This window comes from Acanthopagrus latus, chromosome 4 (assembly GCF_904848185.1).
Source record: "Acanthopagrus latus isolate v.2019 chromosome 4, fAcaLat1.1, whole genome shotgun sequence".
Taxonomy (NCBI): Eukaryota; Metazoa; Chordata; class Actinopteri; order Spariformes; family Sparidae; genus Acanthopagrus; species Acanthopagrus latus.
Genome location: NC_051042.1, coordinates 34,456,722 through 34,472,580, shown reverse-complemented (window position 1 = coordinate 34,472,580; position 15,859 = coordinate 34,456,722). Strand labels below are relative to the sequence as shown.

At 43.8% G+C, this 15,859-nt stretch overlaps 1 protein-coding gene and 1 long non-coding RNA gene across 16 annotated transcripts in view; one reads left to right on the top strand and one right to left on the bottom strand.

Moving 5' to 3' along the window:
• The window catches only part of LOC119018204 (serine/threonine-protein kinase BRSK2-like), a 127,776-nt gene that overhangs the window by 38,428 nt on the left and 73,489 nt on the right, over positions 1-15,859 (bottom strand). For all 15 annotated transcript variants that reach the window (XM_037095704.1, XM_037095701.1, XM_037095702.1 and 12 more), the window contains exons 2-4: positions 13,895-13,989; positions 2,932-3,017; positions 484-624 (exon numbers count right to left, since the gene is read on the bottom strand). In XM_037095704.1, coding sequence (XP_036951599.1) covers positions 484-624; positions 2,932-3,017; positions 13,895-13,989 — 322 coding nt within the window. The remainder of the gene's footprint in view (positions 1-483; positions 625-2,931; positions 3,018-13,894; positions 13,990-15,859) is intronic.
• LOC119018210 lies at positions 11,901-13,182 on the top strand. Its single transcript, XR_005074672.1, has 2 exons — positions 11,901-12,079; positions 12,931-13,182. It is a non-coding gene; the product is annotated as an uncharacterized LOC119018210 (long non-coding RNA).

The following is a 15,859-nucleotide window of genomic DNA, read 5'->3' as shown; positions in this document are numbered from 1 at the left end:
ATCTGTTGTTCAGTCATCTAAACTCCTCGCTGCCTTGAAGTCAGGAATATTTTGATCATTTTCTCTTTATACTGAATTAGTTTAAACAAATATAAATTGTTGGAAACACAGCGTCTGGCTTTATTCTCTCCCTTTGTGTCTGATTAAACAGTGCTGCAGATTTTAATACCTGCTCTCCCACAAATTAGATTTCAGGAGCAGTTTCCTGTGTTGCAGCCGTCGTCGTTCAGCAGCGATAAATCACGAGCTGCAGCTATTTGTGTAAATTTGCATCCTCACGCCCATAATTCAGACTACAGGGAATACACTGAAATACATATTTTATGAGCCTGCACATTTTCAGTTGTGACACCTTCTTTCCTTTTTACCTGCACAAAAAAAAAAAAAGACAGTTAAATGTCCAAAGAACCGACAGAACCTCCCAAACCTCAAAAAGATCCAAACTGCTCTGCTCTCATTTTTCCTAGTGTAAAGGTAACACACCATATAGAGTGGCTGTGGCAGAAGTCCAGGGCTGAGATGATCTGTCTGAAGAACTTTCTGGCCTCTTTAGGTGTTAACCGGCCTTTCTTCACCAGGTAGTCGAACAGCTCTCCTCCAGACACGTGTTCTAACACCAGATACCTGCACAGGAAGACAGAGAGGACGGGTCAGAAATCAACCAGTATGAGCAGCAACACGTACTAAAGCTCTGTACAAAGTGTCCTGAAACACTAAATATTCCAGTAAAGTAACAGACTTCAGGTACTGTCCCACCTTTGAGTCCACACAGACAGTAAACATCCTCAAAGCCTCGGTTTAATTTTTCCTCAAACTGAAAGAGGCATTAATGAAATAATTGAGTCGTTGACTGCAGAGTATTTGCCTCTGACGTGTTGAAGTCACCACAGTACATCGATGCAGAATGTAAATCCTTGAGAAAATCCCCGACCCGTGTTGGTTTGTGTGCCCGTGGTTTAAAATGTTTTATCTCTCTCCTGCGTTCATTTGTCTCGGAGACATCTCTGATCCTCGGCCTCCTCCTGCAGCCCGCCGTCCCCACGGACTGATTTATTAGCAGATTAAGGGATCTGCTCGAGCGTTTCCCTGTCGGCGCTATTTAAATTAGAAACGCGTTCGCTTGTGATTTGTGAGTGTGAAATCTTTCTCCCGCAAACTGTTTGCATCCACGATGACCATCCGTCCCTGTCCTCGCAACATTAAGAAAACAAATCCCTGCTCCGTTCCATGGCGGAGCATTTATCAATTATTGAACAGCACATTAAGTCGTGCCACTGGAGCACGGCCGCCACGTGCAGTAGATTAATGTATACAACAGAACAGGGATATACATTAAAGCTGCACAGTCAGAGGGGGCGGGGGGTTAAAGTGAGGGGGAGCCAATAAAATATTGAACACTTCAATAAAATCCAGATCTGGAACTGCTGCGTGCAGCGAGAGTGATCGAGAGTCATTCAGAGGTTGGTTCTTATCTTCAGATCTGATCAATGTTGTTTTTCTGGAGGCTGAAATCTGAATTCTGCTCATATTCAAAGAAAATAGTTTGTGACGTCTCTCGTTGTTTAACACATTTGTGTAAAACAGCCTGAAGCTTCCAGCAGGTCAGACTGACTGAACAGACCAGAAACACGGATACACATCGTGTTATTACCCAGCATGCATCAGCTACTTCACAGCACAGTTCACTGTGAATACTGTAGTTAGCTTAGCTTGTTAGCATCAAAGTGAAACTCGCGCCAAAATGCAACCCAGGGTGAATGTACCCAAGTCAAACGTTCTTTTAAAAGCATAATTATGAAGAAAGAGGCACTTTTAAGATTTTCAGTGGGAGTGCTACGGGCACTTTACTGTCCTCCAGGTTACGTCAAATTCTGAGGTCGACTCTTCTCCACTGGCAGGACGGCGGCGAGCGGAACAAGCTACTGCTAACATGAGCTGTTCAGAAACTTTCTTTTTAGTAACTCTGTGTACACAAATAATGTTGTCAGTGCTGGTGTTGATGTGTAGAGACCCTGGTGATGCTACCAGCAAAGTTTCATGTTGTGTCCAGACTTCTTACTGTTTTAAACATACAGATTTTGATGCTATCGTTAAAGTGCCCGTAGCACTCCCATTGAAGATGAGTTTGACCTGAAAATGAAAATACAGCAAATCTTAAAAGTGCCTCTTTCATCATAATTATGCTTTTAAATGAAGGTTTGACTCATATACATTCACAAATAAAGCCTCGGTTGCATTTTGCCGAGGGTTTCGGTGTAGATGCTATGTTAGCTATGTTTCTGTAAACTTGACTTTCTTTCATCTGAACACAAATATCTGAACTTTCTCCTCCTCACATTTCCAAACAGACTTGTTACTTTAGTTTAAATTATTCTGCACGTCTTGTGAATCATTTAAAACACATTCTCAGCCTGATATATTTCTTGTGTTTGAATGCTGATCACAGCCAGGAGGTTTGACGGAGTTCGTGTATAACTGCAGCTGGTCCTGCAACATATTTCCTTACCCATGTTTCTCTCTACTGAGAATTAAATCTGTTTGAGTCCGACGGCAATTAAAAAACAATAAACTTGTGCGTTGAATAATAAATTACGGGAGTGATGATGTGGCAGCTGTTTCCTAAATGTGTTTATCTATCATAATCTTTTCTTTCAAAATAAAGAGGAAGTGGTTTTAATTATTGTATCCGTCAGCTGGCAGCACTTGATTAATGTTAGTGCAAGATTATGGTCTGTATTAAGAGAAGTCAGTAATGAAATGAGACGTAAGAGTTTTAATTATCGTTTCACTTGAATCTCTGACTGACCTTAACTGAAGTGCTTTCAGTGCCAAAACTGTTTTTACGTTCTGCTATCTGCATTAGCACATCGATACAAAAAATGTTTCGTTCAAACACATGATTACCGGGTCGGGTCGGACAAATATACTCACAGGTATTTCTTATTTTCGTAGACGTCATGCAGCTTTAAAACGTGGGGATGCTCTATGAGTTTCAGGATGGCTATCTCCCGCTCCACCTGGAGAGAAACACAGAAAAAAAGAAAATAAGTTTCACTGCCGAGACACAAAAGAGATCATCTTGACTACCAGCCAACACGACGCACACAGTCTGAGGTTCATCTACTTAGAAAACCTGAAGGTTTGTGTTTCTTGTCAGAGGGAAGTCAAAGAGAGCTGCAGACCAACATCATCATCAAGTTTCCTTTCATGTGATTTGTTGACAAGAAGAAAAATATAATGAAAATAACTCCAAACTGATGTGGCAACAGATCCTGATCTCCTGTCACAACAGGATTACATCATGGTCGGCCTGCAGGCTCAGTCAGGCTGCAGGTGAGTGTCACGATACGGAGACTAAAGTGTCTGGACGTACAGATGCTGCCTGCAGCTGTTTCACTGCTAACCTGCCTGCTGCGCTCTGGATTTACTGCCAGTTGGCACCTCAGCCGGCCGCAGGGTGAACTGAGTTTAGACACCATCAGTCAGACGTGTTGTTAAACTGCACCTCTGAGATCACTTTGTCTGCTGTGTTTTTGTAATTCCTGTGGATAAAAAGGCCACGACGACTCAACGGTGACGTCAAATCATGTTATTTCAAGCACAAAGTTTCAAGCACAGAGTCTGAAAATGTTCCAGGCTCCTGATCAAAGACGGAGAGCCAGAGTTCATATTCTGCACAAAGCCAGGAGGGAAGATTATTAATATTTTCAGCCGTGAACATTTCTCCATGAACGCGTGATGCATTTTATTTAAAAATGCCAACAGTTTTTAAAACCTGCAGCCACAAACAAGTGTGTTTTTGGTTCACTGTGCATCACGTTCTTTTTCACATTGAGATATAGAAGAAAGTATTATGGATGAAATGACAGCTTTGTTGTGATGATGATGATGATAATCTTCTTCATGATCTTTAGACAGTGGCAGAAACACAGACCACCAGGCTGGAAAAACTGAGAATCGGTGCAGAAATTAAATTAAAAACTTCTTGCTGCACGATGCTGTGTGGCCACAAACTCTACGAGGACACTTTAAATCTAATTCTTCTAAGTTCTGTGTTGATATTTCTTCAGGAATCACTTGAATTGAATAAATAAATTTAACGTGTTAAATGAGAAGAACCTTTTGTAGAAACTCAAGACAAGAACAAGACAGCAAACGTATTTTGTTTTGTGAGGTTTGGATGTGAAAACTGAACATCTGTACACTTCAGGTCAGATTACTGCTCTAATGAACTGTTTCAAGTTCAGACAGACAAATGTGGACCGAGCCGTGTTTCGTTGTCTGGTAACTAATGCACGGCACACGTTTGACGCTGACTTTAAGAAGGAGATGGAAGAGTTTCAAGATGATAGAAAACCACCAGCAGTATCACAGTTCATCACAGGAGCCCAGATTATTCTGCCAGAGCCACAGAAATGTTGACGAATGTGGAGGAGATCTACGCAGCTGTACAGTTTGCTGTGAGTCGACTTAAACGTAACAGCTCTTAAATCTATATTTCTGAAACTCTTCCGTTCACACGTCACTGCAGCTGCCTGTGTTGACTTCTGATGATCAGGACGAAACCCAACAACCAAAGAACCAGAATCAGACTGAATCTTGCACATATGAACATGTTATAAAGCTGAACTGATGAGGTGAAATGAAATGGAAGTTGAGCCAAATGTGTTATCTAAATATATAAAGTGGGAGAGTTCAGACTCTTAAATCCAAACTGCTGATGTTTCCACCACAGAAGCCACTTTATCGACATCAGCTTGCTGAAGATGTTGGATCGGTTCAACACGTTTAAACTGAGGGAATTGATGAGGTGAACACTGTGTTGGTGTCAGAGGGGATCTATACGACAGCTGATCAAACTGATCCTTCGCTGATACATCCCATTGATTTCAGATTCTCATCACTGCTGGACTTTGAGCTGCCCAACACACAAACACCATCGCTCATCTGTCAATCATCGGCCTCCGATCCGGTCCTCACCACTCTGAGTCGTCCTCGGGTGTCCCCGCTCGGCGCTGATGTGACGGGTCAAGCGCAGGACAGAAGACACCACGAACATTTCATTTCATTTCCATCAAAGACGCCCGTCTTCAAAGCTCTGTCATGGCGAGTGATGGCGGCTGGCAGCAGATAAATAATGAAAAAATTCCCTTTAATCTCTGGCCCGGCAGCTTCCCAGACCGGGTCTGTCACACCAACTTCTCCCTCCATCGCTCTCATCTCACAACTCTTCTCCTGGAGACGAAGAGGTCGAAGAGTCACCAGAGTCGACTGTTTACTAAAGATCTCTGAAGACCTGCAGGAGAAGCTGAAACACTGAACGACGATGATGGAACAGCTTCGATATGCTGATATTACCTTTGAAACGGAGGTGAGATACACGATACAAAACCACGAGTGCTTTCACCTGCTGCACTGATGTGCAGGTGTACCCTGTGACATCACTGGTGGGCGTGGTTACAGGTGGACAGCAGAGTTCACACAGTCATCTCTGGACTTTCATTCATTGTCTTTTATTTTGTTCTGTTCTGAAGTTCTTCCTTTTTCCTTCTATGTTGAATTATATGTTGTTTGTTTTTAAGGAGCAATACATGAGAATATTAGTTAAAACATTCAGAAATTCAACAATCGACAGAATGTGAAGATATAACAGTGTTGGCGTTGTTTCAAACACGTCTATGAGCCAAACAACATTCAGCCTCACTTGATGTCAGGAAACAACTATTTGCTACAGATGGAGAGGCCCACTCTCTTCTGAACTGCTGGACCGCCCAATTTATAGACCCAGTGAGCAGAGATCTGTGTGTTCTGACTTATGACAAACACCACAGTCAAGAAATGAAAACAGGTCTAAATAATCTTCAACACTTTTGGAGTAGAAGCAGGAAAATGCAGACTCGAATCCTGATTTATTAATTTTAATCGGAGCTAGAAGACACTCGCACCCCAACTCGAATGAAGTACAGCAGCCAACAGTGTGTCCTCTGGTTCTGACCCGACTCTAAGGCCACAGCATTAAGCTGTAGTCTCCCAGGTGTGACACTTTCCCACCGGCAGGTGAACACAGTGACTCGTGTCTGCTGCAGGTGCTTCGGCTGTCGTCTTCCTGCTTTCAGATCTCATTAGCCTCTGATTCATCTGCTCACATCAGAGTGAGCCGACACACTCTGCAGCAGGCGGAGGCTAATTAAACACATGTACAAGGTAAACAGACATTCAGCCCTCCTGACCTTCACGCACGAGCGCTGACGCTGACGTTTATTAAGCTCCATTAACACCCATACGGTTTTTAATGTGCGGTAATAAAGTGCATGAGAGAGGAGGGAAGGATGAGAGGAACACGAGCCGCGACATAAACGGAGACTCAGGTCTGACCCTCCTCGAGGAAACTCCGCCCACAGATCTTTAATCGTCTCCTCTGAATCCACGACTCGCTCACCTCGCTCAGCTCAGCTCGTCCTCCCTGTCGAGCCGATTAGCATAAATGTTTCCAGCTGTGTTCTTCATTAAAAAGGCATTAACATATAAGCTTTTATCAAGTTAAGTCAAGCATAATGGACTCCAACGGACAAAGAAAAAGTACTTGATACATTAATATGATGCGATTATTCATTCATTCATTCATTAATTCATTCATTAAGTGTAACTGCTCATCCCGTGCAGGTTCACAGGAGGCTTCTCCTACCGACCACATCACACTTCTTTCTATCTAATAATCGATAGGATGACTCTCCTCAGGTGTGATTCCTCCAGGTATTTTTACCTTCACCTCTGATGTTCTGACATTTACGCAGCGACGATGAAGTCAGGCGGCTGATGAAGACTGACGGCGATTTATCTGAGACGACCTGCCGCGTGGACCGTGACTCAGGCCTCGCAGCGCTCAGCGGCTTCAGAGTGAGTCAACACTGCGACACACCTTCGAAACACACCGACTGACTCACTCACTGAAGGAGGGAGAGCTGATCAGAAACACACACACACACACACACACACACACACACACACCGAACTCTAAAAATACTCCCGCTATAAAGCCTCAATGAAGACCTTTTGTTCATCACTCGCAGCATAAACAGGTTGAGAGCAACTCAAGAATATATAATCCAGTCCTCCTCTCCTCCTCCTGAGGATATAAAGTCCTCCTCTCCTCCTCCTGAGGATATAAAGTCCTCCTCTCCTCCTCCTGATGATATAAAGTCCTCCTCTCCTCCTCCCGATGATATAAAGTCCTCCTCTCCTCCTCCTGATGATATAAAGTCAGGTGAAGTGTTGTTGTCCTCAGAACATTTTAGTTTTTTCTGGTTGTTTTGAATCAAGTCTCCAGCTGCTTCGGTTGTTCAGCAGAATGCTGCAACTCTGTTTTACTGTGAAGCTCCAGAAATGGAGGTGACGACTGAATTTAATGTTTTGGTTTGAACTGTTCGTTTAACTCTGGTGGTAGCTGAGGACACATATTAACGTTCGGGACATATTGAGTGAACAGATGAGCAGCAGAAATGAGGATTGAAATACGTCTGAGTAAAAAGCAGCAGAGTTATAAGTGACAGCAGCGATAAATAAATCAAAATAATTTAAACACTTTAACATCTCAGCCTCGGTGCCTCGGGGTCACCCTGATTGAGTTTTCATCTAAAGCCCAGTTTAACCAGCTTCTGACCTGTGCTGCTGCTCTGTTCACACCCTGCTGATGTTTCCCTTCAGTCCATCGAGGGGCTCAGAGCTCCTGACTCATGCCAACAACCTCCTCCAGTCGACGCCTCCACGCGTGATAGCTCCTCTTAATGAATTACGAGGATTGACTCGGGTTGCAGGGCGCTGCTTCCAAATCCCTATTTAATTGAAACATGATACAGAGCTGAGGGGCACGAGGGGTGATAAATTGGAACATCCGCTCGGTAATCAAACCGCCATCTGTTGCCATGACGTCTGGGCGATCCTGGAGGAGAGGGGGCGAGCTGAGGAGGAGAGACGAGACCGGCCCCGCTCCGGTATCCAATCACAGTCAGACGGCAGCGCCGCAATCAGGCGGCTGCTGCTGTGGACCGCTTCATGTGATTTGGCAGACGAGACAGAATATTTTACAGAAGCAACACAAATCCATTCAGAGGAAGACAAGCAGAGAAGGTCTATGAAAGGGAAGGAAAGGAAAGGAAAGGAAAGGAAAGGAAAGGAAAGGAAAAGAAAGGAAAGGAAAGGAAAGGAAAGGAAAGGAAAGGAAAGGAAAGGAAAGGAAAGGAAAGGAAAGGAAAGGAAAGGAAAGGAAGCCACAGCTTGGACAGGTCAGGAGCAGGTCAGGTCAGGAAAGCAGAGCAGACGTCTTTATTTCAACCATCAGCTTGGCCAATCAGCAGGGAGCGTCTCCTCGGCTCGTCCTGCGGCTGCTGCAGGGGCTTCTGGGTAACCGCCAGGCGGCGTGCCCAGTTTGTTCCACTCAGATGTCCAGTGATGAGTGTGATGGAGCCAGCAGCCTCCTCAGAATGTGACTGACATCAGAGAGAACACATGAAGGATCATCCAGAGGACGGATGGACGGCTGGTGTGACAAAGACTAAGGTCAGTGGTGAATCATGGGAAAAAGGACAGATGCTCTCTTCTGTGGTGGATTGCAATCAGTATCCGTCACTCATCTGTCATCTGCTCCGTCACTCTAAAGGACGCCTGCAGTGCTGAAGTCCAAGAAGACGAGAAGTTCAGCAGGTGGACACAAAGTGAACGACACAGCTGAGAGCTTCACTCACAGAAAGTCCACTTCATCATTTAACTCTTCATCTATTCCAGCTGTAAAACATCTGTTCACAGTGTCTGTTACTGTCCAGCTGCTATAAACAGGATGTGAGGAGGCACACAGTGATACAAATGTTGATCATCACTGCTAGAAAACAAGAAGTTTAAGAGAACAACAAGCAACAAACACTGTGTTGTAACATCCACGACAGTTTACAGACGGACGTCCGGCTTCACATCTGTTCTCCTGCACGTCCTCTGTTCGGTCATTCTGTCCGACGAGCGGCTGTTACCACGACTTCAGCTGCGTTCACTTTTAGTTTGACCTCCAAATAAAGTTTAAGACATGGTTTTGGTAAACTGTTGGATTGTTTCCAGCCCGTCTGACTGCGTTTGTTTCTCAGTCCCGTTTCCAAGATCTCAGATTTACTGTTACAAATATAAAAATGTTAAATAAAGTTTATTGTGTCCAACATGTGAGGGATCATTACACAACATGTGTGTTCGTGTACAGATTCTGTGTATATAAACAAATATCTGCCAACATATTGATCTCTGCATGTTTTCTCTCCCTGATATTGAACTTCAGCATCGTCGCAGGAAAATGGCTGAGATGAGCGTGTCTGCATCACGTCCTCACTCAGCTGATCGGAGCTGCTGATCATCGGGGAGCTCTGCAGAGTCACCCGACCTGGGAATGAATCCCTCTTGTTCACACTGAGGACATGAGCCAGATGTTTGTGGGCGATAATGTCTCTACAGTGTGACGGGACTTAAACTGATATGAACCAATATTTCTGGGAAATTAAGCATCATGAGCATCTGAGGATGCTTTGAGGAATATATGTTCCCCTGACGACATAATTAGGAGCTCTGATTGGCCAGATGTTACTGCCGGTCTGGCCAATCAGTGTCTCCTGTCTCCTGTTCAAGGATTGGAACTGATTTTGTATTCATCAACACAAAAAATGATCAGAAAATGTTTAAATGGGAGAAAAAAACATCATCATTTAAACACAGAATAAGAAAAAAAGAAAATAATCATGATACAGCTTTTCATGTTTCTTTAAATACAAATGCAGCGAGGATATATGATTTCCTTTCTGGTATTTAATTTGTAATCATGACACGTTGTAAACCTCTGTAATATAACACCCAGGCTGCACTCTCAGTTCTGCTTTTCAGGAATAAATCACTGAATGTATTTTGATTCACAGCCGATCAAGTGGAGGTAATATTCTCCTAAAAAGATGCTGAAGCTGTGAAGGAACAGCTGCTGCTGGAACCAGAGCGGATGTTTCTGTCATCAGGTGTGAAACCGAACATGATGTTAAACACACACACACACACACACACACACACACACACACACACACACACACACACTGAACCAACACAGTTAAGTCAGTATTGACACCGTTAACACAAGCAACCAGTCGTTGAGGAGATGAAACGAGTCCGGTCAGGCATGAGAGGACCGAGTTCGACATCTGAGGAGCTCAAACACACAATCAGCTGCTCTTCAACTGGAAAAAGAGATTTAATCTCACACACACACACACACACACACACAGACACACACCTTCCATGGCCACATGCCGTTCTTGTACTTCCACGGTTCCCTCAGGACAGAAGACACCAAGACTCACTGTTACAGTACAGACTCACTGGACAGAATGATTTAAGTATAGATATTTTGTGTAATGTCAGTTGTCGACAGTATAAAGTATAATGAGCTTGTCACTGAGCGGCAGCCGTCCTCTGACTGTCAGCCGCTAACGCTAGCAGCTCTCCATTAGCTGCAGTGAATCTCTGCTGTAAATATCAGGTTTGACATCCGGCTGCTGGGCGAGCTGACGCCTCTGTAAGGTGCTGATCTCTGAAGTAGTACTGTAAATGTCAGGCTGCTCATCTCACCAGGAGTCACACACACACACACACACACATGTTCACATAATAATGTGCACATGACACAGTCGGAGGTCGCAGAGGGACATGTGCAGTGGAGACTGGAGTAATTTAATGATGTCAGAGCAGAACGACAGACCTGAGATCTGAGGTGGAAACCTGCAGGATTCATTCTCACACGATCTCCATATTGTTAATCAAACAGAAAGCGCTGGACAGCGACGTCTGTCTGATTTTCAGTTGATGATGTTGAAGGCTGCACTTGTTAACCACAGAGCTTTATAAACCAGGAGGTTAGAAGGTTTCCTGTGCACCATGAGGAACGGCTCGATCGGACGGGTAACCAACCGGTAACCAACCGATCCGTCCTTCACCTTACCGGGAAATAAACTCACAGACCTGTCGCTTTTACTTTGGCCATCTAGGACAAGTTAATATATAACCACCTGGTGATAATAAACAACATCTCCATATAAAATATCTTTTCTGTCTGAACTCTAGTCACCCAGCACGCACAAGCAGAAATAAAAAATCAAACCAAAACAAATTTAAAGAAGTAGTTCAGCTCTAATTTATCTGTGGTTTTGCAGAAACGTACTTAGTTATGTTACATTTATTCTGGTGAAAAAACAACACCAGGCTTCTTCCACCTTTGGTTCAGACATGATACTTAACAGTCGTGTGAACCACCAACGAACGCTGCCATTATTCTGTCTCAACTGTCTGATGCAAACCAGAAACATCAAACGCGTCTCCTTCAGTGTTTCTGGACGATGAGAGTTTAGTGCAGCCAACAGAAAAGCTTCAAGACTTGTATATAAACTGAGCCCCTCCGGGAGAAAGAAATGCATTTATATGGAAATGATTTGGGTTATTCCTTTAAAGGGCTCCGTGTGTAACAATGGACAAGGGAAATGTAAATGCGTGTTGTACTGTGAACAGAGGATACATTCATATGCAAAACCTCAAAAGAAAACATCCGACGCTGTACAAAGTTCAGGATAAAAGAAAGAAAAAAGTAAAAACCTGCCGCACGCTGAAAATGTCAAACAAAATGGGACAAAATGAGTTCTCCTGAAAATGCCAGCTGACGCAGGCGGAGCAGAGCGTCATGTTTTAAACATGCAGCTCCCCCAAATCCCCTCTGTTGTTTTTTTTTATTTATATATATTTTTGGGTGGCTGGTTAGACTTCATTGTGCGAGAACAACAAGGCCATAACTCAAGCCAATCCCTGCCTGTTGCCATGACGACAGGGCCTCACCATCCTCTAAACTAAGACCGAGGCGAGGAAAGATTAGAGGAAGCTGCCGGGGCAACCCCCCAGACAGACAGACAGGCAGCCAGAGGAGGGAGAGACTGGCATCGAACACGAAACACGAGCATCTGCTACCTTCATCAGCTCCGTCTACATCTGATCAGAAACACAACAGATGGAACTGAAGGTGAGAAAATAACAATACACCAGTGAGTTGAGTTGTCATGACACACATTTACTGATAAAACCCCCCAAAAATCTGATGGTATTTGAATCACTGTGACACAGAAGAGTGACATAAAGGCTCCACCAGAGAAATGACACCGTTCATCATTTATCCAAACTATTCTATGACTTTCCTTGATTTAATATCATAATATATAATCGCTCTAAGGGCAAATATCACATCACTGAGACAAACAGACTCTGTGTTTTTACACAAAGAAAGAAAAATGTTCATGTAGAACATTTGCCGAATTAACGAGAAGGCCTAAATGCTGATACATTTACCAGAGACAGAGTTTCACAAAGTTTAAAAAGATTCTTTTAAGTCAACAACTCACAAAACGGCACAATTTTTCAAGGGAGTCTGGTGACTTTCTTCATGGGCGAAAGGTAAGTAGCCTACACTGGTCACAGCTCACCGTTTGTTTTCTGCTTCAGAACAGTTTACAGAAGCAACACGCTCACGCTGACCTTTACGTGACTATGACATCTCTCTGAAATTCAATTTTGAGTTGTGTCGACAACATTTAAGAAATGTTGTGACACGAGACAATCAAACGCACCTGCAGGCTCAGGTACGCTCACAGTACAATCAGTGTTAGCTGCCAGAGAGGAGAGAGGTGGTCTGAGTGTTCCTGACTCACCTCACTCATTAAGATGGAAGCACACACACACACACACACACACACACACACACACACACACACACACACACACACACAGAACTAAGAAGAAAAGGCTGCATGTGCGTCTTGTGTCTATGACAACAATATCTTCACAACCGCACCGCTGTGTGTTTTTATTTGACATCAGGACATCAGAGTGATGACGTGATGCAGAGGAGACAAAAACATGGTGATTATTATCGCCGAGGCCATGAGGAAGAAGAAGAGGAAGAGGAAGAAGAAGAAGAGCCACGCTGTCACCAGAGCCTTTCTGAGGAGTCGAGAGATTTTTAACTTGAAGCGCCCGGAGCGGGCACACAAAGATCTGTCTGTTTTGTCCAAAATATCTGTACATGACAGCACATTAACACTGTTAATTATACACAAAACATGTATTGAGTCACTCTGTGTGTGTGTGTGTGTGTGTGTGTGTGTGTGTGTGTGTGTGTGTGTGTGTGTGTGTGATAAAGCAGAGCGTTGTGATGGAAGCTGTCAAATCAGCACACAGAGCCTCATTACGCCTTTCTAGATGTAATGACAGAGAGTGAAATGAGCTTTCTATCAGATTATTCTCTGCTGTCATATTTTCAGAGAGACTTTGCGAGAACAATTTGTATCAGGAAGCAGCTGAAGGAGAATCAATATTTAGAAACGTGGGAAAGAGTTAATGACTGTCAGACACAGATATTTAAAAACCAGGACAAATAAAACCAAACCGAACTGAATCAAAATCTCCAGGATCAAGAGCGAAACCCGCTGAACAAAAGGAAGAAACACACACACACTTCCTGCATGACGAGCATCAACTGCTGAACATGAGTCATCCTCAGTGGCAGCTGACACACGTTAATGTGACTCATTCCGCCTGATTTGGCTCCATCCAGCTGTTTGTGGAAGGTGGAGGTGGACACGGAACAGAAGTGGTGACAGCAATAACAAAAGAGCAGGAGACGGTCCGAACAGCTGCTCCGTCAGCTGCAGCCGGAGACGGAACAACTCACAGCTGAACCTGCGTCTCATTCTGTTTTCATGCAGCCGTGAAGAAAAAGTTCTTCTACCAAACAAATAGAAATAAACCACACGCACACGCTGACAACAAACGAGAGTCTTACCTTCATGAGAACAGACTCGCTGAGTTTTTCTCTGTTGACAATCTTTATGGCGACTTTCTGACACGTGACGCAGTGGATGCCGAGCTTCACCAGACCTGAAACACAGACAGGAAGAACATCAACATCAGATGATTCATTCAAAGTCTTTCTGATTCACTCTGCAGGGTTAAGGAACGTTCAAAATCCTCTGATGTGATCAGAAACTCTTAATTTGACCTTGATTCTCACGGCAGGAGGAGGCGATCAGAAGTAGAGCTATGGATCTGAATTAATGACAACACGTGCAAGGTTTCCTGACTTCCTCCGGGACAACGGATACAAAGAAAAAATATTCTGTTGCCATGATTAAACCTCATCATCCTCATCCTCAAACTTCATCAGTGAGCAGAGCGGCTCAGTGTCATCACGACATTTTTTTCTTGGGTACAAAAATAGTTCTTCACTCAGTTTCACACATGAAAAATGGGAAACTAGTCATGAACACAGGAGAGGAAATCATTTCGATCAGACACACGGCTGATTAATCCAACAAAAATCAAGACTAAATATTTTAAAACACAAAGAATATTTCTGAAAATAAAATATTCTTCTGTAGTTCTGATAACATTAAAGGAAGCTGCTTTCCTTCGCTGTAACTCTCCCGGCTGCATGTTGTTCGTCAGCTGATGGAGCATAAAACATGAAGATGAAAATACCATCGACTTGCATTCTGCGACTCTCGACTCTTTTTTTATTGTGTACTTTGGAGAACTCACCCGACGCGACTCGAGCGCCGCAACAAAAATGTCAACACGCGACACCTTTATCTTATTACAGCCACAATGGCTCCATCCGTCTCTATCAAAGCTCTGACACCAGGGAGTGCATTTTACTTTGTACTGAAGGTCTGCAGACGCCGATGGAAATGCCACTGCGCATATGCACCTCTTCATTACCTGGAGCTGCATATATATTTCACAGGAGATGAGCGTGTCACTATTTGAAAGGTGATTTCCCCGCGGGGTCTCGCACAGAAACAAGCAGAGCCGGCAGCAGTGGGGGTGTTCGGGGCCAATATGGCAGCCTGGGGGCTCTTTTATGTCTCCAGTTAGAAGGGAAATGGCATCCTGGGCGACATCCACTCGGCCTCATTGATCTTGTTGTCAGAGCAGCTCGAGGACGACTACAGCTGCTTACCACGACGGAGAAAGCTGTGAAGACGGCTCTGTGTGCAGGTGTGTCTGAGGTACACACACACACACACACACACACCTCTGTGAGTTATGAGAAGCAGCGTACAGGTGTGAAGGAAGACCAGTGAAGCTGAATCCACCTCTGAGAAAACCCACCGAGCAGAAACACACAGAGGAGGTTCAGTTAGAACCTGAGAGGGAAATAAAAGAGGCCGGAGATCTGCTCAGTGACGCTTTTTAATGTTTAGTTCCCATATCAATACCAATCAATCTATAAGAAATAAGGCACTTATGGAAACACTTCATTGTACAAGTCTGCAGATTTCATGGTTAGAAGGTGGTAATCATTAACTTTTCCTCAGCAGCCCACTAAGGAAATTGCTCCATGGGTTGGCTTCAAAAGAGTAAAACACTATTAACATTATTCATTTTATTTCTTCTTGTTATTTCTTCACAATCAATTCTTTGGCTTTGAGGCCGGTTCTAATATTTTCAGACCACGAAAAAAAAACTAAATTAAAATGAAATGCAGTCAGCCCACGACACCAAAACACATTCAATTCAATAGTTAAATTAATAAACAGAAAGTGAAAATCCTGCTGGACTTTATGACCTCAGTATTTCTAAAATCAAAGCTTGTGCAGGTTGTAACACTTTGTGAAGGAGTGAAGTAGTTTTTGTTGTGACTGTTGACAAGTTCGAAAATACTTTGGCCACAGAAGACGAACCGCAGCAGAGGCCGACTGTGATGTGACTGATGTTATATTATATTCATGTTCCTCCACAAAGCTCC